General features: G+C 43.8%; 1 protein-coding gene across 1 annotated transcript in view; it reads left to right on the top strand.

Annotated features, from left to right (window-relative positions):
- Window positions 1–19,005, top strand: part of pip5k1bb (phosphatidylinositol-4-phosphate 5-kinase, type I, beta b) — a 34,739-nt gene extending 15,734 nt beyond the window's left edge. Inside the window, exons 6-15 of the mRNA XM_080853034.1 lie at window positions 331–483; window positions 661–957; window positions 12,271–12,473; window positions 12,903–12,986; window positions 13,591–13,639; window positions 13,747–13,831; window positions 14,657–14,812; window positions 15,739–15,874; window positions 17,717–17,831; window positions 18,037–19,005. Of these exons, the coding sequence (XP_080709160.1) occupies window positions 331–483; window positions 661–957; window positions 12,271–12,473; window positions 12,903–12,986; window positions 13,591–13,639; window positions 13,747–13,831; window positions 14,657–14,812; window positions 15,739–15,874; window positions 17,717–17,831; window positions 18,037–18,039 (1,281 nt within the window). The 3' untranslated portion in view covers window positions 18,040–19,005. The remainder of the gene's footprint in view (window positions 1–330; window positions 484–660; window positions 958–12,270; window positions 12,474–12,902; window positions 12,987–13,590; window positions 13,640–13,746; window positions 13,832–14,656; window positions 14,813–15,738; window positions 15,875–17,716; window positions 17,832–18,036) is intronic.
- Window positions 19,006–20,266: the final 1,261 nt, after the last annotated feature.

Below are 20,266 nucleotides of genomic sequence, written 5' to 3'. Positions count from 1 at the left end.
TCTGCTGGACGTTTTTTGTTTTGTTTGTTTGTGTTTGGGCCATGCTGGTGCTTATGAGGTTACTAGGCCATAAAAAAGGTCCCAGGCACCTGCGTGTATGAATAGGTCTTGTGTTTATCCAGTTTGCCCACGTGCCTAATAAAAGCAATGGACTTCCAGGTTGAAATTAGGATATTCAAAAGCTGCCACCCAAACAGGAATTTGCTGGTGAAATTGTGCTTGTTTTAGTGCACTAATAAAAGTTGTGTTATCTGTCTTGTCTGGAAGTTGTTAATGGAGGGATTTAATCGAATTTGTGGCCATTATCCCTCCTTGTGTTTGTATTTTCAGTACTCCATCTGTAATGAGCCACTGATTGAGCTGTCTAACCCTGGAGCCAGTGGATCACTCTTCTACCTGACCAGCGATGATGAGTTCATCGTCAAAACCGTCCAGCACAAAGAAGCAGAGTTCCTACAGAAACTACTTCCAGGTTATTACATGGTGAGGCCCATTGTCTAATTTTAATCAAATAATTTGCATTAACGATGATAAGATGATTGCAGTCCCCTAATAGTTGTTATCTCTTCAAACTTCATCTTAAAAGTATTGTATTTTGAATGAGCTGGTCTAAAATAACTACATTTTGTAATCCAAAATAAATTGGATTGTTTTACACAGAATTTGAACCAGAACCCTCGGACGCTCCTGCCCAAGTTTTATGGGCTGTACTGTGTGCAATCAGGCGGCATCAACATCCGGTTGGTGGTGATGAACAATGTCCTGCCCCGCGCTATTAAGATGCACTACAAATATGACCTGAAAGGCTCCACATACAAGCGAAGGGCCTCCAGGAAAGAGCGGGAAAAGGCCTGCCCCACCTACAAGGACCTAGACTTCCAGGACATGCATGAGGGCCTGTATTTCGACGCTGAGACCTACAATGCTCTGATCAAGACCCTGCAGCGAGACTGTCGGGTGAGTGTCGCCATGTTATTGTCCCCTGTTGTTTGTGTAATTTTCCCATGAATGAAGAAAGCTTCAAACCCGCTTGCAAAACCGCATTGCGCTTGCAAAACCACCATGCTTGGAGTAAATCAAAAATAGAGGCATGAGGAAGTGGCAACGCTCTTCAGTCTGAGCGAAAGAAGGAGGAAATAAACAGCCCATTTGGACATTTTATTCCAGCGCAGGATGGCTTGGTTTCCTGTATCATATTACTTTATTATCGTCTGAAGTTTCCTGTTCCAGTGAAAGATGTCTTTCACTCACACGTTCCCATGGTGATTCTGACACTTGAGGCTGTGTATTTTCAAGCATGTGTGTACCCACCGTAAGCCCAGTGCAGCGGCGTCGCTGCAGCAACAAACATGTCCTGGACACTCACAGGCATGTCTCTGTAGAAGAGGGAGCCTCAGCTCAGAGCGTTTTGAACTGTGTTGAACTGGCTGTTCATCTTGGCAAAGGGACAGTATGTTTCCACTGAACTCTTTTTTTCCCCAGCTAAACCCCCCCCCCCCCCCCCCCCCCCCCCCAGCTAAATCCCCTCCTCTCACCCCCACCTTAGGACATGACAGAACTCCAAACACAAAATGCGATTAAGAAATGTTCCCAGCATGACCAAAAAGAAAAGTGCTCGGGTCTAAAGATAGGGGCCGTCAGGTCTAGCGTGCCAGCTCTCTTCACCTCCTCTCCATTCCAGCACATTTAGCGGCTAAACTAAATAAGAACATGCACGGATTCTGCAGCAGTTTTGTGGTTTATGTAACAGGCCCTTCTTGATGACCATATCTGAGTCGCTTTAGGAGGCGAATGCATATATTGTTTGGCATACATGCCACTGTTTATGTGCTATGCTTGAAGTGATCAGATGATATTGTTTAACATAACTAATTAGCATCTGGATGGAGGGCCATGGTGGAAAATATGTGTGTGTGGTGTTGATAATTCAGGCCATTTAGACAATATCTTACTGGTTTGTTTTATACTCAGGTCAGAAGAAGGGGACAGACTGCATGTAAAGAACTTACTGAGCTGACAGGTCACAATCAATTAAAACAAATTAGATCCGTAAAGATGATGGATTATATCAGTCACTATAGTGCTGGATCACGACAAACGATTTGGTAATGGCTGAGATTTCCTCTAGCAGACAGGCACGATTGGGCTCCATCAAAACAAACACAAAGTAGCCATCCATGTAATGAAATGACCAAAATCAGCCACATGCTGTGTCTAAATCCATCCCTATAAGGCAAGAGTCAGTCAGTGGTGGCCATGTGTTTTCAGTCTGCTGTTGAAACACCAGGGGCCCTATCTTGCCGATCAGAAACGCAAGTAGGACGGCGCCAAGCGCAAGTAGCTGTGTGGGCGGCTCTATGGCGCAGTTGCTATTTTAACGGCGGAAAAAACACACTTGCGTCCAGCGCAAGTGTCAAAAGGGTTGGTCCAAAGGAGGTTACTCAGCCATAGATGTGGTTTGGGCGTAATATGCAATAAACCAATCCGAGCGTCATTTCACATTCCCTTTAAGAGCGAGGAGCGCATAGTCCATAGCGGCTTGTTATTTTGATGGCGGAATTACCTGGTGGAAGACCGGAAAAGTTCACAGCCGAGGAGACCGACGTGAGATTTACACCAATTTTTTGGCAAGCCATATATAATTACAAGGAAAATAAAGTATTTACCACTTGAGGAAATCATTGTGATATCCATATCCAAGATATTTTGAAAATAGGCATACATCTAGCGTAGCCTACACATTGACCCAAATGATTCAGGTTAATTGAAGCTGCGTGACATTTGATTTATTGTATGGCTTTGTAAAAAGCCGGGAGATAGATATATATGGGGATGCGAGAAACCCTCCAAAAGTAAGCAAAGTCAAGCAAGCATGTCAAGATATTGCCGTGATTGTTTCTGCAACGGGGCACCCGAAAACGTTGCCGAAAACGCTATAATGACGTCCGGAGACGTGGGACATCCAAGCTGGAAGGTAACACACGTTCTCGTGCCTTCACGGGAGGTGGATCTGCCTCGACCCAGGATCTGACGGCAGCAGAGGACATCGCCACGTCTACCCTCACGCCTGAGAGCCTGCAGGGATTTGGGGGCATGGAAATCGGCACCCAAGCCAGTGCACCAGCTGACCAAACCCAAGGTACATAAATAAAGTCCACATACACAAAGATGAGTTTACAAGATTTATAATAATACTGGCATTAAATAAATGCAACAAAGCCATACAATAAATCAAATGTCACGCAGCTTCAATTAACCTGAATCATTTGGGTCAATTGTGTACGCTAGATGTATGCCTAGTTTTAAAATGTCTTGGATACGGATATCACAATGATTTCCTCATGTGGTAAATACTTTATTTTCCTTGTAATTATATATGGCTTGCCAAACAATTGGTGTAAATCTCTCGTGAAGACGACAGAAGTAAAGTGTAGCCTATAGGTCCTATACTGTGCGGGCAAGCACATGCGCCCTTAAAATAGCGTTCTGAATATGCGTTACAGACTTTAGACATTGCGCCTCACATTAGACCAGCTTTTTTTTGGTCAATGGCGCACGGCGCACGGCGTTGTTTTGAAACTGCAAAATACCACTTGCGCCAGAGAAACGCCTTCTCTGTTCCGCCCCCGCCCATGTCGACGCAAGTTCATTTCGAAGCGCGCCTCTGGAGGGAAAATCGCGCTGTGCGCCGGGTGCAAGATAGGAATTATACATGCGTCGGTGACAATGTCAATTGCGCTGGGTGCAAGATAGGGCCCCAGGACTGTTTGTTTACTAAATGAGGTGCTCTCGTTCGTTGATGTTTTTATACAGGACCTCAAAAGACCCCTTTTTTCCAAAGAAATTATGAAAATGATTGTGTGGATATAATAAAGAAATGACTTGTTCTTGAAGGTGCTCTCTCTCTCTCGCTCTCTCTCTCTATCTCTCTCTCTCTCTCTCTATCTCTCCCTTCCTCCCTCTCTCTCTGGTTTTACTTTACTTTCCCTTGCCTTTTCCCCCTAAGGGCATCCAGCTAAAAGGATCAATGCTAATGCAAGTCACAAGCATGCCAAGTTCACAAAGAAACCCAAGTTTTACATGAAAAAAAGGAGAGTGGAGGGTGGAGAGTGGAGAAAGTTAGCTAGCTGCAGGGGAGCTGCTGTGGGAAAACATTTCTGTGATCAGCCACCCCTCCCCAGCTACCCACCCCAACCTCCGAAAAAGCCTCCAAAAACAACATGATTGAATTTCTTCCCTAGTTTGTGCCAGGGGCAGGGCATTTCTGTGTTTCCACATAGAGATCAGCCGACGCATTCCTCACTATCAGCTCAGGGAGAAACTGGTAGGATGTCTGACACTTTCTGTGAGTTGTGTGAGTTGATGAAACACTCTCTCACACACACACACACACACACACACACACACACACACACACACACACACACACACACACACACACACACACACACACACACACACACGCACACGCACACGCACACACACTCACACACACACACACACACACACACACAGACACACACCAACACACACATGCTCACACATACATACACACTGACACACACACCCCCCCACACACACACACACTCACACATACACTCTCGTGCACACACTCACACACAGACACACACATACCAACACACATTAATCACACACATAAATACACATGCGCAGCAGTGCAGGGCCGTGTCCTCTGCTGGGCACAAACAGTTGTCCGTGATTCTCTAGTTTTTATTGTTATCGCTTCCTGCCCGCTGTCTCCTGAGCCGAGGCCCAAAGTGCCTCCTAAGCAGAAATCTCTCCCGCTTTTTCCCTGAGTAAGCAGCACAGCACAACCCGCCGCTGCTCTGCAACCTGCTGCAGTCCAGAAAACAGGAGAGAGAGGGGGGGTGGCGGGACGCACAGGGTGACGGGGGTATATGTGTTTGGGGGGTGTGTGTGGAATGTTGTGTGTGTGTGGGGTGTGTGTGTGTGTGTATGGGATGTAAGTGTGTGTTTGGGGTGTGTGTGTGTACGGGCTGTGTGTGTGCGTGTGGTGTGTGTGTGTGTGTGTGTGTGTGTGTGTGTGGGGGGTATGTATGTGTGTGTGGGTGTGGTGTGTGTGTATGTGTGTGTGTGTGGGATGTGTGTGTGGGGGATGTGTGTGTGTGCGTGGGGTGTGTGTGTGTGTGCAAGGGGTGTGTGTTTGTGCGTGGGGTGTGTGTGTGTGTGCGTGGGGTGTGTGTGTGTGTGGGGGGGGTATGTGTGTGTGTGTGGCCGGGGGGGGGGGGGGGCTCTATGTGGGTCACCAGAGGGTGATGGTTATAATGTAGGGTATATGCCTGCTCACACTGATGGTCCCATGGTGACAGCCATATGGGGCCTGAGAGGAAGCTCTCAATAATGCATGAAGAGTAGTGGTGGTGGAGGATAGCCCTCATCATGGGCTGCTACATGTTTCATTCAGCTTCAGATTGAGCCGCAGAGGCAGCCACCCGCCTCTCCTCTCCTCTCCTCTCCTCTCCTCTCCTCTCCTCTCCTCTCCTCTCCCTCTCCTCTTGATGGGAAGGCACATGGATTTTACTGTAGAGCCCCCCCAGGCCAGAAAAAGGGCTCAGCTGAAAGAAATGCACATCATCAGCAAATCATCAAAAAATGATTCAATGAGAGCCAAGCGAAATGGGCCTTTCAGACGCTAATGATGTGCTGCTAGGGTTGACTCGTTCTTCCTCGTGGGGAACAGCAGGTATTGCTGGCTGATACTTTTCACCGTGTGCATCACATGCTATTTCACTGCCAGCTTACCGAAAAGGAAATGGCTGATTTGGGCTGAAGTTGCACCATCTCAGGAAGAGTGAAATCCACCAATACACAGGAAATGTACAAACACTTCCTCTACTTTGGCAATCCTTTGCTTTTTGAGGCAAATGGAATTTGACACATGTGTTGGAATTTTACATGCTTGATGTTAGTAAGAGAGATTGTGACAGGATTTTGTCTTAAGGAGCCTGGATTGTTTTTACACAGAGCCTGGATTGCCTGAAATCCGAAAGAAATGCTGTTGATTCGGCTTCCCGTTCAAACCAACCCGGTGGATTGGCTCACTGAATCCGCAACCTTTTGAATCCTGTCTCCAGAGTTGGTAGATCCGCTCCGATCTGCACACTTTCTTACCCAAAGATGTCGCCCCACGTGAACGCCCCACGCCCTGCCTCGCAACCTCAGCCTGAACCCTTAAGGCATCTGCATGGTTATCCAATTCACCTCGTACGACTTCACGAGAGACAGGCCCTTTCTAATCTGATGATCGTACGACTCACCTCTACCTGCATGGTTCTACGAGGGGCTGTGGAGATTACCAACGGTTTATTATGATGTTACAAGGCCATTGCATCATCAACAACAAACTATAAAATAAGAAATCGTTTGTTTTTATCCCGTGTATTTTCAGTTAATGATCAGAGGCTGTTGTTGTGAAATGAATTACTAACGACAATGACCAAGCTCGCGGTTATTGCCGAATATTTTCTATTATTATACCACACAAACAGTTCTGCTTTTTTACGTCTACAATTCAGGTTATTTTACAATTTAATCATTTACACTGCATGCTCTGCTAACTCAAACACAAAGAGGCTGTTCGAAAACCAAGAAATGTTTTTATTATTGCTGTAATTAGACAACGTCTCCCTATGCTTATATGCGGCGAGAGCCACGATAGAGCAAGGAAGAAGGGAGATGACGGTTTTCCTCCTGCATCGCCGCTGGTGCTCTTCATAGTTTTTTTCATTTTTACAAACTTGTCCCTGATCTTCCTCCAACTCCTAACCCTGTAAGCAAAATGACGTCCCCTAGACGTCCCGTAATGGTCTCTCTGAACGTTCTAAAAACGTAAATGTGTATGGTTCCCGTGACAACTTTAGGACGTTTTGCACGACGTTCCAAGACCGTCCCGAGGACGTTGCGGTGACAACTGAGAAACGTTTTCTATAGGTCCTGGGGACGTTATGCAGGACGTTGCAAGCACCTCCCGAGGGCATTGTGGTTACGTCTGGGGAACGTGTTTCTATAGGTCCTGGGGACGTTCTGCAGGAAGTTGCAAGAACGTCCTGAGGGCATTGTGGTGACATCTACAAAACCTATTTTAGACGTCCTGGGTACGTTATTCAAGGATGCACCGCGGACGTAGCAGGCACGACCGTTTTTGCTGAGCTAAATGAAGAAAATAAAATAATAATAGATCGCGGAGCCGTCATTTTGCTTACAGTGCGCACACACACACAAGTTCAAGTTCATTTATATTACACATTTCATATGATATGCATAGACACAGACACACACGATTACAAACTTGATTGCGGGCATGGGAATTGAACCATAAACCTTCCTATTACTAAACGAGATCGCTACCTACTGTCCTAACACTGTCTGATTACTATAGTTCCACTTTAACAGGTTTATCACAGTGTGAGACAGCCAACAAACTTAGTCTTTTTTGAGGAAAAGCATATTGTAGCAATCTCAGTCACTACGCATTGAGGGTTTTCCGTAATGATTCCTTTTTTAATTAACATCCATGGCACATCACGGACGTGCGGGCAGGGAGGCAGAATAACTAGCCAAACTAAGAATGATGAAATAAAATAAATATGAATGCTTCTGTACTGATCTGTGCTATAAATGTAATGTCTGCATGATTCCAATACAATGCATACATAGGAAGGTGACCAAGTGTCTAGCTTTAACATATTGAGCTTTCCACAGGCCTTCAAAGATGGTGCAACAGAACGAAGAGCTCACCGGTCAAATTGTCTGATTGGAATTTCTTTAAAAATCCCGTCTCGCAAACACAATTTTGACAACAATCCTAATATTACGTAAGGCCTATAAAGCAAACGTGCACTGCCCTTATTATGTTTAAAAGGAACAGGCTAATCTGCCGTTAGAAAGTTATTTAACAACACGCATATGCTGCATTTTAAAGCGCAAACCCTCGGTTTCAAACGAGGAGCGAACTGAGTGAGAAGGATCCAACATGGCCAAGCAGACTAGCCTTAAAAGCTTTTTTTCAGAGGCCAAAAACATCTGATGAGGGTAAACCTTCTGACGAGGATGAACCTGTAATACCTGCAGTGTTGCGCGTTTCCTTTTATTACCGTGCGTGAGCGCGCGGAAGAGCCGAGAGCGGTATTGCAGACAGAGATTTTGAAAAATTATAGCACTCGCCTCATATTGAAAATTGGAGCTGTGAACGTAGTTCAAAATTATGAATTATCAACAATGAACTGAGCAAGTTCATGTAGAAAGTGAACTTTCCAAACACTGAATACCTGAAGCCCTAGATGTTCGAACAGCATCACCAAAGAAAAAGCTGAAATGTCGGGCGTTTATGTCGTTATGGAGTGACAAGTTCTCTTGGCTCAGGTGCGAGGTAATTGATAGTCACAGTAAAATGTGCAAAGGATTCACAAGAGGGTCGAATAATTTAAGAATCTCTGCTCTCATTGAACAGAGCAATGACCATGTTGCGGCGCTCATTTTAACGCCACAGCAGGTTGCGCTTAAAGGCCACTAATTGACGCGCATCAGACATAAATGTTTTTGTTTCCCATTGTAAACTTAGGAAAATAAACATGTTGCATTCTAAACTACCTGATTATGTTATTATTTAAGCTATGCAGGCCGTCAGTTTTCTTCAATGGGCTAATTTAGAAGCAGAAATAGGCTAGATATTTGGCCGGCTTATCATTAAAATGTCGGGCAAATGAAAATCATTTTTCTCTAGCGGAACTTCTGGTTCAGAGAGGACCATCAGAGGACCAAATAAGAACGGTCCCTAAAAGTCCGTTTTAAGGCTCATGCGAACGTCACGCAGAGGACCTGCAGGTAAAGGTTACGGGACGTTTTTAAATGACGTCCTGGGGATGTGTGCTGAGTTACCAAATTATAACGTTCCTTAATAGTCCGTTTTAAGGCTCATGCGAACGTCACGCAGAGGACCTGCAGGTAAAGGTTACGGGACGTTTTTAAATGACGTCCTGGGGACGTGTGCTGAGTGACCAAATTATAACGTTCCTTAATAGTCCGTTTTAAGGCTCATGCGAACGTCACGCAGAGGACATGCAGGTAAAGGTTACGGGACGTTTTTAAATGACGTCCTGGGGACGTGTGCTGAGTGACCAAATTATAACGTTCCTTAATAGTCCGTTTTAAGGCTCATGCGAACGTCACGCAGAGGACCTGCAGGTAAAGGTTACGGGACGTTTTTAAATGACGTCCTGGGGACGTGTGCTAAGTGACCAAATTATAACGTTCCTTAATAGTCCGTTTTAAGGCTCATGCGAACGTCACGCAGAGGACCTGCAGGTAAAGGTTATGGGGACATTTTTAAATGACGTCCTGGGGACCTGTGCTGAGTGACCAAATTATAACGTTCCTTAATAGTCCGTTTTAAGGCTCATGCGAACGTTACGCAGAGGACCTGCAGGTAAAGGTTATGGGGACGTTTTTAAATGACGTCCTGGGGAGGTGTGCTGACAGACCAATTTATAAGGTTCCCTAAAAGTCCGATTTAAGACTCATGCGAACGTCGCAGAAGGACCAAACGTAGACTTGCTACGAACGTCAAAAACGTTCTGGTAACGTCCTCTAGCGAACGTTGTGGCGGGGACCAATTGGGGACGATTGGGGACCTTGCGAATGTCCTGTTAACGTCCTGGGGACGTTCCCTGTTTGCGGGGAATGCACTCCTGGACCTCCAGCCCCAGGTTCCCAGCGATCTCTCAGCGTTTTTTTTAAAACGGCGGTGCTGTCATATAGGGAACGAAACAGGAAACGTGATTTTAGCCAGGGGTGTCGGACAGCTCGGATCGGATAGTGAGAAAATTCAAGCGGTGCTCCAGAGGCCATCTGAGACCCTCGGATGGCTCTCCGAGGTGCTCAAAGGTGTGGTCCCACTTCAAGGAGGGCGTTTTAAGGCGTGCCTCGTGAGATCGGAGAGCCCGATCGGATAAGCATGTGGGGGCCTTTATTTACCCCGCTGCGTCAACAGCAGCAACATAAACTAAATCGAAGCTGGTTAGGAAAGGGATGACACTAACAAGTCACACTTTAATCTATCACTGTTAAATATTTTTGCATCAGACCACTGTTCAAAACTGTTTTTTAAAAGTGTCAGCAATAGCCTATAAGAGCAAATCTGACTTTAAAAGATTTGTATTATAGACGGAAGTTTCAAAGTGGTAACTTAACACATACAAAGGTTATGGCGAAATGCTCGGTTCTAACTAGTGTTGTTGGAGAGCTGTGGTAACAGTGATTTCAGGTGGTAGAGAAGTTGTTCAGCAATCGGAAGATTGCTAGTTGGATCTCCACATCTGTCTTCTGTCACTTTATGCGCATGCCCCATGACATCTTTACAGCAGATTCAACTACTCTGCTCCACTCCAGCATTTCCGTGCTATAGATAGATATTTCTTGACACGGCTCCATGTGGACGAGATAAAAAAAGGTACCGGATCCAGAAATGTTTCTTGATTCAATCAGTAGACCAAACAGCAGGATAAACTGCCAATAACACTCACGGACTACCTTGTGAAACAACCCTGCCGGTGTGGGATGTAACACCATTGTTAAAGAGCCATTGTTAAACATCATGACGTGAACGTTCCCTAAAGCCCTGAGTGGCTCCACCAGATTCTTTAGAGTTGACTTTGTGCTATTATAAGGCTTAAAGGCCTTTTCCCCAGAAGACTCAGTCACTAGGACAAGTTTCATAGGGTTCTTGAGGACTCATCAGCTAAGTATGAGCTGTGTGTAATTCAGACAATGACACAGTTTCAAATGAATATGGCCTCAATCCTTTGCCCTCGTTGGCAACCCTTGGAACATTAAAGATCCCAAGTCGAGCCACAGAGGAAATCTAATTCTGTATCCAGTCATATGAACTGCTTATCTTGCCATGTACTCTGTGCAAAGGCAGTTACAATGCCAAACCAGTTATTTTTTGCACTTACTCTAAATTTCCTACCTACATTTACTACGCTTTTAATAACACGGTTCCAGTTTTTTTTTAAGGTTGCTAATGTTTTCCACACTTTTGTGTTCTGGCACTGGACTGTAAACAGGAGTGTGTTCCGTCAGTGACGTTGAAAGGAAAAACTGCGACGGCTGCCGGCAGTGGTTCCCCCAGTGGTTGGACGGGTTTGGAGGCAAATTAGGCTGGAGGATGTGTGTGGTGCCACTTTTTTCCTTCCAACGTCAGTCATTTGAATGGGCTGGAGGTGACTTGAATACCACCTCATGCAAAGCAGAGATTGCATCAACAAATGCACTCGTAGCACCTGCCCCTTGGTACCTTGCGCAACAGGCGTTTAAGCCCTTTAGCTGAGATCCGGTCTGGCCCATGGAAATATCCTATATAAGAGTGTTTTGACTAAACATCCAGTTTTGTTGAGATTTCACTATGGTTTTGTGAGTCAGCCCCTTCCCTCTGTAGTGTTTGCAAACCCGAGTCTGACCACAGGTGCAGCTTTGAGTAGTTGCGCTAATGGGTAACAGGAGAACGAGTCCCTCGACTTCCTGCTGGCAGGCACATGTCCGAGTGAGTGTGTGAATTATGTGTGTTTTGGAGATTGACGGTAAAGATCTTGGCTCTTAGGTTCCTTGACCCTGAAAGGCAGTTCCCTTTGCTTCATTGTTTGTTCTGACAACTGGTTTCAGACAAAACTCCCTTCGCATGCTGCTTAAACACCAGTACTGGTAGTCAGTGATATTGGCTGAATATTACAGCGTTTGTATGTCATGCATCTAAAGGTGCTTAAAGTCTTCAGTCTGCACAATTTCTTTGGTAAAAAAAAATATTTTGTAATATAAGAGACAATGAATGACAATGAAAAATAGAAAATGAAAGTAAAAAGAATGAAACAGAAACAAAGGCTGCACTTATATGTACACACAGACATTGTCAGGTTCGAAGGTCCAAAGTGATTGGCCCAAATCTTGAAATTATACTGAGACAACAAGGCACCACATGGAAAAAGGAACAGTCTACTCTCAACCCTTGTTTTAGAGTTCAAAAGACTCTCCTCCAATCAATGTGTAACCAGGAACACAAAAGCAAAACACATATCTGAGGAATTGCTATATCTCTGAAGAGGGGGGAAAAAGGCATAAAGGAATCAAAGACATTCCTTTTGTGGTGCAAACAGACCTTTGGGATTCTTATCCCAAACCGGGTTATTGGAACTCTCTTTAAATTTCCTGTGTGTTTGGTCTCTGCTCTCTGTCCAGGTGCTGGAAAGCTTTAAGATCATGGACTACAGCCTGCTGCTGGGGGTGCATGTGCTGGACCACAGCCAAAAGGAGGGGGGCGAGACGGGCCAGGTGGCGGTGGACGGCAAACGCCCTCTGGGCCAGAGGGTGCTCTACTCCACGGCAATGGAGTCCATCCAGGGGGACGGCAAGGCGGCTGAGGCCGTGACCACAGACGACACGTGAGTGACGTTGCTGTCCCGATCTGCTCTGCTGCACGCTCGCACACTTTTCCATGTGTAATCATTGTGTGTTTTTGGGCCGCTGTTTTTACTTCCTCCTGCCATGGCAACCCTGTAAACACAGACTAATTGCACACGGCCCAGCTCATGGTCTGTATTAGTGTGGCTGTCATCTTCCCAAATGAATTGTGTAAACGTCTTCCATGAAATTCATCCATTAAACTTCAGTGTGCGTATAAACATTCAACACTCGCGTATGTGCAAATCACAAGCAGAAGGATTCCTTTCACATCTGTGTGGTGGTTGTTTTTTGCTTTCATAAAAGATTTGCTAAATAGATAATGTTTCATAATAGATTTGCTTAATAGATCATGTTTCAGTCATCTTAGGGGCACCTGTTGATCTTTTTGCTCTAAATGGTATTTGCAGAATGGGTGGAATTCCTTGCAAAACACACAAGGATGAGAAGCTGCTTATTTTCCTTGGAATTATCGACATTCTGCAGTCCTACAGGTAAGATTTATTAAGCCCACTCCTTCATTACTGAGGTGTTTGTACATTTCAGTTCCTGACATAAGTATAAGCGAAAAGTTCCAAAAATAATATCAGAAGTATATTTTGGAACAGAAATCTCACAAAAATGATATAAGTTTGGCCAAAGGATCTGGCTAAAATCACATTAGGCAAGAACAAGCCCAGCTTGATCTAATGTACCCACGGAGATGAGCATGTCCACTAATGAAATCACGTCACCAGCACTGTAATGAAATTTCAGAAGAAGAAGGAAGTGGTTAAACTTCTCCTCCACCCTGTTGCCTCACGAGGAACTCCAGAGAACCTGGACCTAACTCAGCCCATTGTGTAATCCGTCCCTGTGCCAGATATCTCAGATCTGTTCCTGCTCCATGTCCCGCATGCCAGTAATTATACATGTAAAATGGCACTGACAGCATGGCTGGTTACATAACTTTAATATTTGCTGTCTCGCTTCAGGGCAGCCATTTCTGATGTCAAGGTCTTGTGTTTTTCCTTTTTCCTTTAGGGGGTTGGGGGGTCGTGATTTGTTTTGTGTATTCTGTCTTCTGACGTGGGCCTTTGTTCCTCTGTTTATTTGAAGGTTTATGAAGAAGCTGGAGCACTCGTGGAAAGCCCTTGTCTATGATGGGGTAAGTGAACGCAGTGTGCTGGACCCCTGCCAGATGGAGGGCTCATGCATATTCTGAAAGACAGTCGCTGCTAAAATGTCAACAGCTATGCTCACCTTTTTTTCCAGGACACTGTGTCGGTGCACCGGCCAGGCTTCTACGCAAACAGATATCTGAAGTTCATGAGCACTAGAGTGTTCCGGAAAATACAAAGTAAGTCTACAGGTTGGTTTTTCAACTGTGCACATTACATCTGACCTGTATCCATTTATATCACTCCTTAAGACATCTATACACAAATATACATAATGATACTTACATAATGAATGATACTTACATAATGCTTCCAACGCTTTTGTGGGGCATTTGTTATCATTTATTTCTGAGGAGCCATGTTTACAAGTATTAAATAGGGTTCAGATAAACATTTACTTTTTTCATAAGTACATATGCATATACACTTCATCCCTCCGAAGAGGCACTTCAAAGGGGATTATATGGTCTTCGTTTTGTTCTTAAATTGCCTTGATTATCATAAACTACATATAACTCAAACATTGGATACCACGCCACGACAGAGGACAGAGTGAGTCCCCAGAGCCGAGAGACCCACAGGCATATCTTTCAAGTCTTTGTATCACTTCTGCTCGCTTTGTGAGCGTAGCATATTTACCCAAGGTTGTTTATTCATTTGTTTTTGTTTTATTTGATGTTTTCAAAAGAGAGCAAACCCCATTATTTAAATGTTCAATTCTCAGATGATACTCACCAAGATGGAAAGATAGAGATTTGGTTTGGTTGTCTTTTAAACTGAGACAAAAGTGAGATCTGACACCAGAGGGGTAAAATGGATTTCATCCCTCTCCATGTGAAGTTTGAAAGTAATGGAAGAGAAACTAATACATAATCGTACTTGCTCATTAATGCAGCAAGAAGCCAGGGGGGCTTTTTTTAACAGCCTGCATGTGTAATTTTAACAGCCTGCATGTGTAATGACAGTCTCTGACACCCCCCCCCCCCCCTTTTTTTTTTCTTCAGCTGTCCGGTTCTCCCCCTCCAAACGGACGCGCCACTCTATAGCAGCCTTGAAGTCATCCTCACAGGAGATCCTGTCCTCCCAGAACAAGGAAAAGAATGACGAGAGGACGGAGAGACTGGGTGGGGCCCGAAGCCTGGCCAGTTTGGATGGACAAGGTAGTCATGTCAGAGGCAGTCATCTTAGTTAACACACACACCCAGTCTTCTGATTCATTCTGTTTAGGGTCACAACACAGTGTTTATGTTGATAACATTGGCTTTTGTATTGATAATTATGCCATTTATCAAGATGGCCTTGAGTTACTGCCATGCCCTTAGAAAAGCTTCTTCATAAAAAGCAGACTAAAGTTAAAAAATATTTCAATGATGTTAGCCTGACTTGGCTAAAGCTCAGTTGACTGGATAACATGGCAAAACATGAGGGACATTGACAGTTTTGCCTGTGTTGAGGAAAGGTTCTCTTATCATTCACAGTTTTCCCTCCACCAACCCACCCATCCCCCACATAAGGCTTTGTATGATTAGGGTGGCTGCTCTTTTTCTTGGAGATATTATCAGTCTGATAGAAGCCTTCTTCATTCATGGGCTGGGCGTTGCAGGGGCAGTGTGAGAGTTGTAAACTGTATAAGCCCTTCCTGTGTGGTGACGGCTCAAAAGAGGAAGATGCATTCTTAAGAAAGGCCATACTTCGATGTGCAATGTTCCGGTTATTGGCTCAACAGAGGTGCCTGTGTGTCTCCCCCTGTGTACTTCTCAGAGGGTCTGAAGGGTATATAGGTACATGTTCTGAGAAGGAACCTGCAATAACATTACTGGGCAAAAAGGAATCTCAGCAGTTTTACTGCGCTTCTTTTATAAATAAAGGCCAAGGGTTGGACAAGGAAGTTTACTTAAGTTGATTGACAGTGCACAAGGAAGGTTTCTTTTGTTGTTCTCAGAAATTCAGTGCTATTAATATTACAAGAAATACAAGTGTTGAATACTCCCATGTGACTATTCAAAGTGTCTGAATGAACTGCCTCTGACAGTCAAATATCCTGTTGTGGTTTAGTGTTGTTCAGCTTAGTCATTTCTTGTCACAGTTTTTGACTCCTACGCCCGCCCTGACCTGGTCCCAGTCACGCCGTCCCTGTATGAGGCTTCGTCCATGGGCACCACCATCTCATCCTCATCCATCTTCGTCAGCGAGCAATACCTGGACAACAACTCCAAGGACGGGTAATGCCCCTAGAATGTATACACTGAATATTCTGTTGTGGGGAAAAAAACTGAGAAAAACTACTTCAGGTGACATCCATCGAAGTCCAAAATAATCTTGCCTTCCCGTACCTTTGCTGTCTTTCATTTGGTCACTATGTTGACACCTACCCTGTTGGTAGGGTATCAGACTGGGATGTATATTCTGTTTCTACGAAAGGGCTGTTAACCACAGAATTCATTGAGAATTATTGGAGAACCATAATGCACAAAAGGCCAGCCTGGAGGATTCCTGTGTGTATGGAGCTGTCATCTGAACCTTTTAGCTGTTCTGATCCATTCAAAACACCTGGCCACACCCTCCACCTGGTGTTGTCCTTTCATTGTCAGTCTGCTGGCGGGTCGCTAATCTTGATCTTTTGCCCCAGTCACGCACCTGTTTCGCTGCCAAACTCCCTGTCAAAAGACTCGCTAAATATTTAAGCAGGAGCTAAACGAGGGTCTGACTATGCCCTTGTTTGTTGATAAAAAATGGGTGACAAAAGAGGGTGTTTGATGTGAAGGTGACTTAAGCCTGAGGAAGCGGTGTGACTGGCCTGAGGTGATGGCTGATGCCGTTAGAAGGGTGTACCCAAACACAAGCTGTTATCACTTTCCAATAGACCATCACAAAAAACGCCTGGGGTTATGTTTTTTGGATATTTTTTTAAGATGGTCAAGATGAGATAGTGTTGTGTTTGAAAACAGTGCTCATATGGTAGGCTGAGTATACAGAGTATACAGAGTGACATACAAACTGAAAAGTGATCAGGGAGAGAGGTCTCATGTTACCCCTAAAGATTTCACGTTACCATTTGAAACTTCAATAATCTGTAATTTGAATCATAAAAGTAAAGCATACATTGATGGATGGATAACAAGATTTGTATTAAATCCATCCAGCACACATGCCATAGAACACTCAGCAATGAAATAGGCACCACCTTCAACAGGACTGGGTGGATTTGATAACCTGGAAAATATTTGAATGGTGTCAGGTAAATGTATGTTAATGAGTAGCCTCTGACGTTAGACATGTAAAACAAGACATACTCTGTTTGCCTACATCTCGAGGCAGGAAGTGAGGGGTGAACCCGTTGCCACGGTTTGATGAAGTTGGCGAAATCTTTGGGCGTAATTACTGGCAGTAAAACAGTAAACACATTCCTGCAATAAACTCAAGCAGTCAGGTGACTTTCTGTTAGCCTTCTTTGATCTTGAGGCCTCGTGGTCTTCAGCTGCCCCCTGGCGCTGGTTGGGAACCCATTATGTAATGTTTTCTGGGGCATTTTTTTTTCATGCCACATTTTTTATTTGAGAGGCCATGTACCTTTAGTGTCAAAATTGATTACATTTCCAGTGAATGTCAGTTACATTCAGGCTTGTTTTAGAACCAGAGCAGCCTCTGGCTTGATGAACCATTTCAGATCCAAGTTGACATATTGATTAACTATAAATATTTAATGAAAAAAGGTTTCTAGATCAATGTGCCTTGAAGTGCTGAACAAGAAATAATATACATTATTTTAAACACTGGTTACAGGCTGGTTTGTCTGAATTTTTCTTTACGTGTGTCTCCCCTTGAAAGGGTGTGTTTGGATTATGGATTGTTAAGCTATCATCTTTTAACATTATGATCTTTCACATCCTGGAACATCACAGCTAAGAGAACTCACCTTTTCCTTTTAACGGTTTTATTTTAACTGGTTTATCTTAGACACAGTACATTTGGGGCACAGCATTGAAATGCCAGACATCTGTCCCAGAAACTTGTGAGCGCTGCTGTTTTTTATGCTCATTTGCATTGCGTCCCCTCCTCTGTAGGGACGATGCGGCGTCGAGCTCCACCTTCACATTGGAGGACAGCGCCATCTGCTTGACATCAGAGCAAAGCACAATGGACATGGACAGAGATGACGGGTCTTTTGATATCTACTTAGTAAGTGTTACAAGTCACAGAACAGTTTGTTCAGAGGGTTAGCATTACCATGTTAATGGCCACTGCATTTCATAACTATTGATATTGATATGATGAACGCATGATGTATGACATCATTCTCAACAAAGATTATAATAGCTGATATGTTAGTTCACATTGTCTAACATGGGCTGTTATCTGTTTGTTTTCTGTGTTTATTTTGCAGTGAAATGTCAGAAGACACAGACCATTATCACTGCGCTTTTATTCAATCATCTAATGGTTGCGACTTCCCTGGTGAAGCAGATGTTCCAGACACCCCAACACTACGCTGCTCCGCTCCATCCATCTTCTTCACTGTCAAGAGATGGCATGCCATTCCTTGCCTTTTGTCAAAATAAACACCTGGGGGGGAAATGACATCTTATGCAGAGGTGTGAGAAATTCATGGGAAATATAAACATTCATGACATCCATTCCAGACATGAAGAAGTCAATGTACCTCCTCCTCCACCCTAGGACGATGTACATGACTGAGGATGCATTTGAAAGCTGTAAAGACTCACTGATGTGTGCACTACCTGATATCCACACAGAGCCAAATTGTGAGGCTGGTGTGTGATACATTCTGCCCATTTCATCCAAAGTCATGCAGAGGGAAGTGACAGAGACAAACTTCTTCATGGGTTGACAAATGACTGTGTGACTGGATCTTTGAGCTCTAGGAAGCAGGTTGGAATAGAAGGGTGGTGCTCATCACCCCCCTTCCCAAATGGCACTTTTTCTGTAAGGATAGTATGTATGTATTAAACATAGTCTCATATATTTGGTTTAGGTGATTTGCCAAGCCTGAACTCTTTCAATGAGAACGCACATTTAAACATATATGTAGTATGTGCATTGTTGTGTTCATTTTTGTCAATAACACAAAGAGACAATGATGAATAACTGTTGACTTTTAGATGAATAAAGAATGTTTTGGGGTGAGGGTGTCATGACTGAAAATGCATTTTCTCAGGATATCCTTTTCATATTTCTGCATCCTGTTTATTGCTTAAAGATAAGTGATAGGCTAGTGTACCGTGTTCAGCTCCGCTGCTGATCTGTTTCTAGAGAGATCATATCAAAGTTATCTCTTTGAATTCTATAATTGCACATGTGTTGGTTTTAAGACCATAATTTATTAAATCACTGTCAAAACAAATGCAAACGTCTATGTTTCTTTCATGAAATGCTCACAGCAGTGTAATTTTCATACCCTCAGAATGACTGGCTCTACCTGAGAAAGAATGCCTTCTGGGGATTGTACTGATGGACTGAGAGGAATATTAAAAATCTATTTTTAGACAGTGATGTTTAAGAAGGTGAGGAATGTTAATGTGTAGATTATGGTGCATGACATGCATGAACTGTGAGTTGCTTTCTGTACAGTAATGATATGCGCCTCAACTTCTTTGAAATAAGCAGTAATTTCCTACGTGACAGTGGTTTGCTAGCAGCCGACTTTTTGGTCTCTCAGACACAATTATGCAGCCACACAAAACGTATCATCAATCCAATGAGTTAAATCCTGTTCAGCCTCATTGGTATACAGCATGGAAGAATAATGCTCTGCTCTTACAACAATGTAAACAAAATAATGTGCAAAAAGTGTTCATTTTATATAACATAATACTTTACCTCTAATTTAAATGGATGTCTGTGTTGTTTTAGCATGTTTTTTTTAGAGGTTCAGTCCACTATGCTGGTGAAAGGTTAATATTTCAGTTCAACAGCCAATCACTCCCTTCCTCTCTTCCGCACTCCTCCCTTCCGTGGTCCTGTAAGTCCATGTTGATTGGCTGGAATAGCGTATGGCTCCAAGCCTCTAGTTTGTTTCCTATGTACAGAGCCAGGAGCCAAAATTGTATCAGTGCACACATGGAACAGACAGCTTGAGGACCATGAAGGGCAATTTGCTCAATTTGACAAAATGTGTCTTGGATTAGAACTGCGGACTGTACCTTAAATCAACAACTGGATGTTTGAGAGTGTGTGTGCAGTCAACCCCCAAACTAACAGTACAAGCCTAAGGTGGTCATATACCCTTTCACAGCCTTTCTCATCCTTGTGTTTACATTTATATTTACATGTAGTCATTAAGCAGACTTTTTTTGTCCAAAGCGAGGTACAAGGGACACGTCTTTGTTTGTCCAATCTAATGTTTTTGTGTGTCCCCTTGATGACAGGCTTAAGTCTTTTGTTATTGCCATTACTGTTTGGAAAGCGGTTATACAAAGGACAGGTCTACGCCTATAAAAAAAAAAGCATAGACTAGGCAGAGTCATTATAGCAAAGTCCTTATTATATACTTTAAAAGTTTTAAACCACACAGATATCTATTTAGTAATTGACCCAGTTTACTTAGATTACTGTGGGCTATATAAGAGGAGTGTCTTTTTAATAAAAACCGATTG

The sequence above is a fragment of the Sprattus sprattus genome (assembly GCF_963457725.1).
Source record: "Sprattus sprattus genome assembly, chromosome: 15".
Classification (NCBI taxonomy): Eukaryota; Metazoa; Chordata; class Actinopteri; order Clupeiformes; family Clupeidae; genus Sprattus; species Sprattus sprattus.
This window is presented reverse-complemented; position numbering and strand designations above follow the sequence as displayed.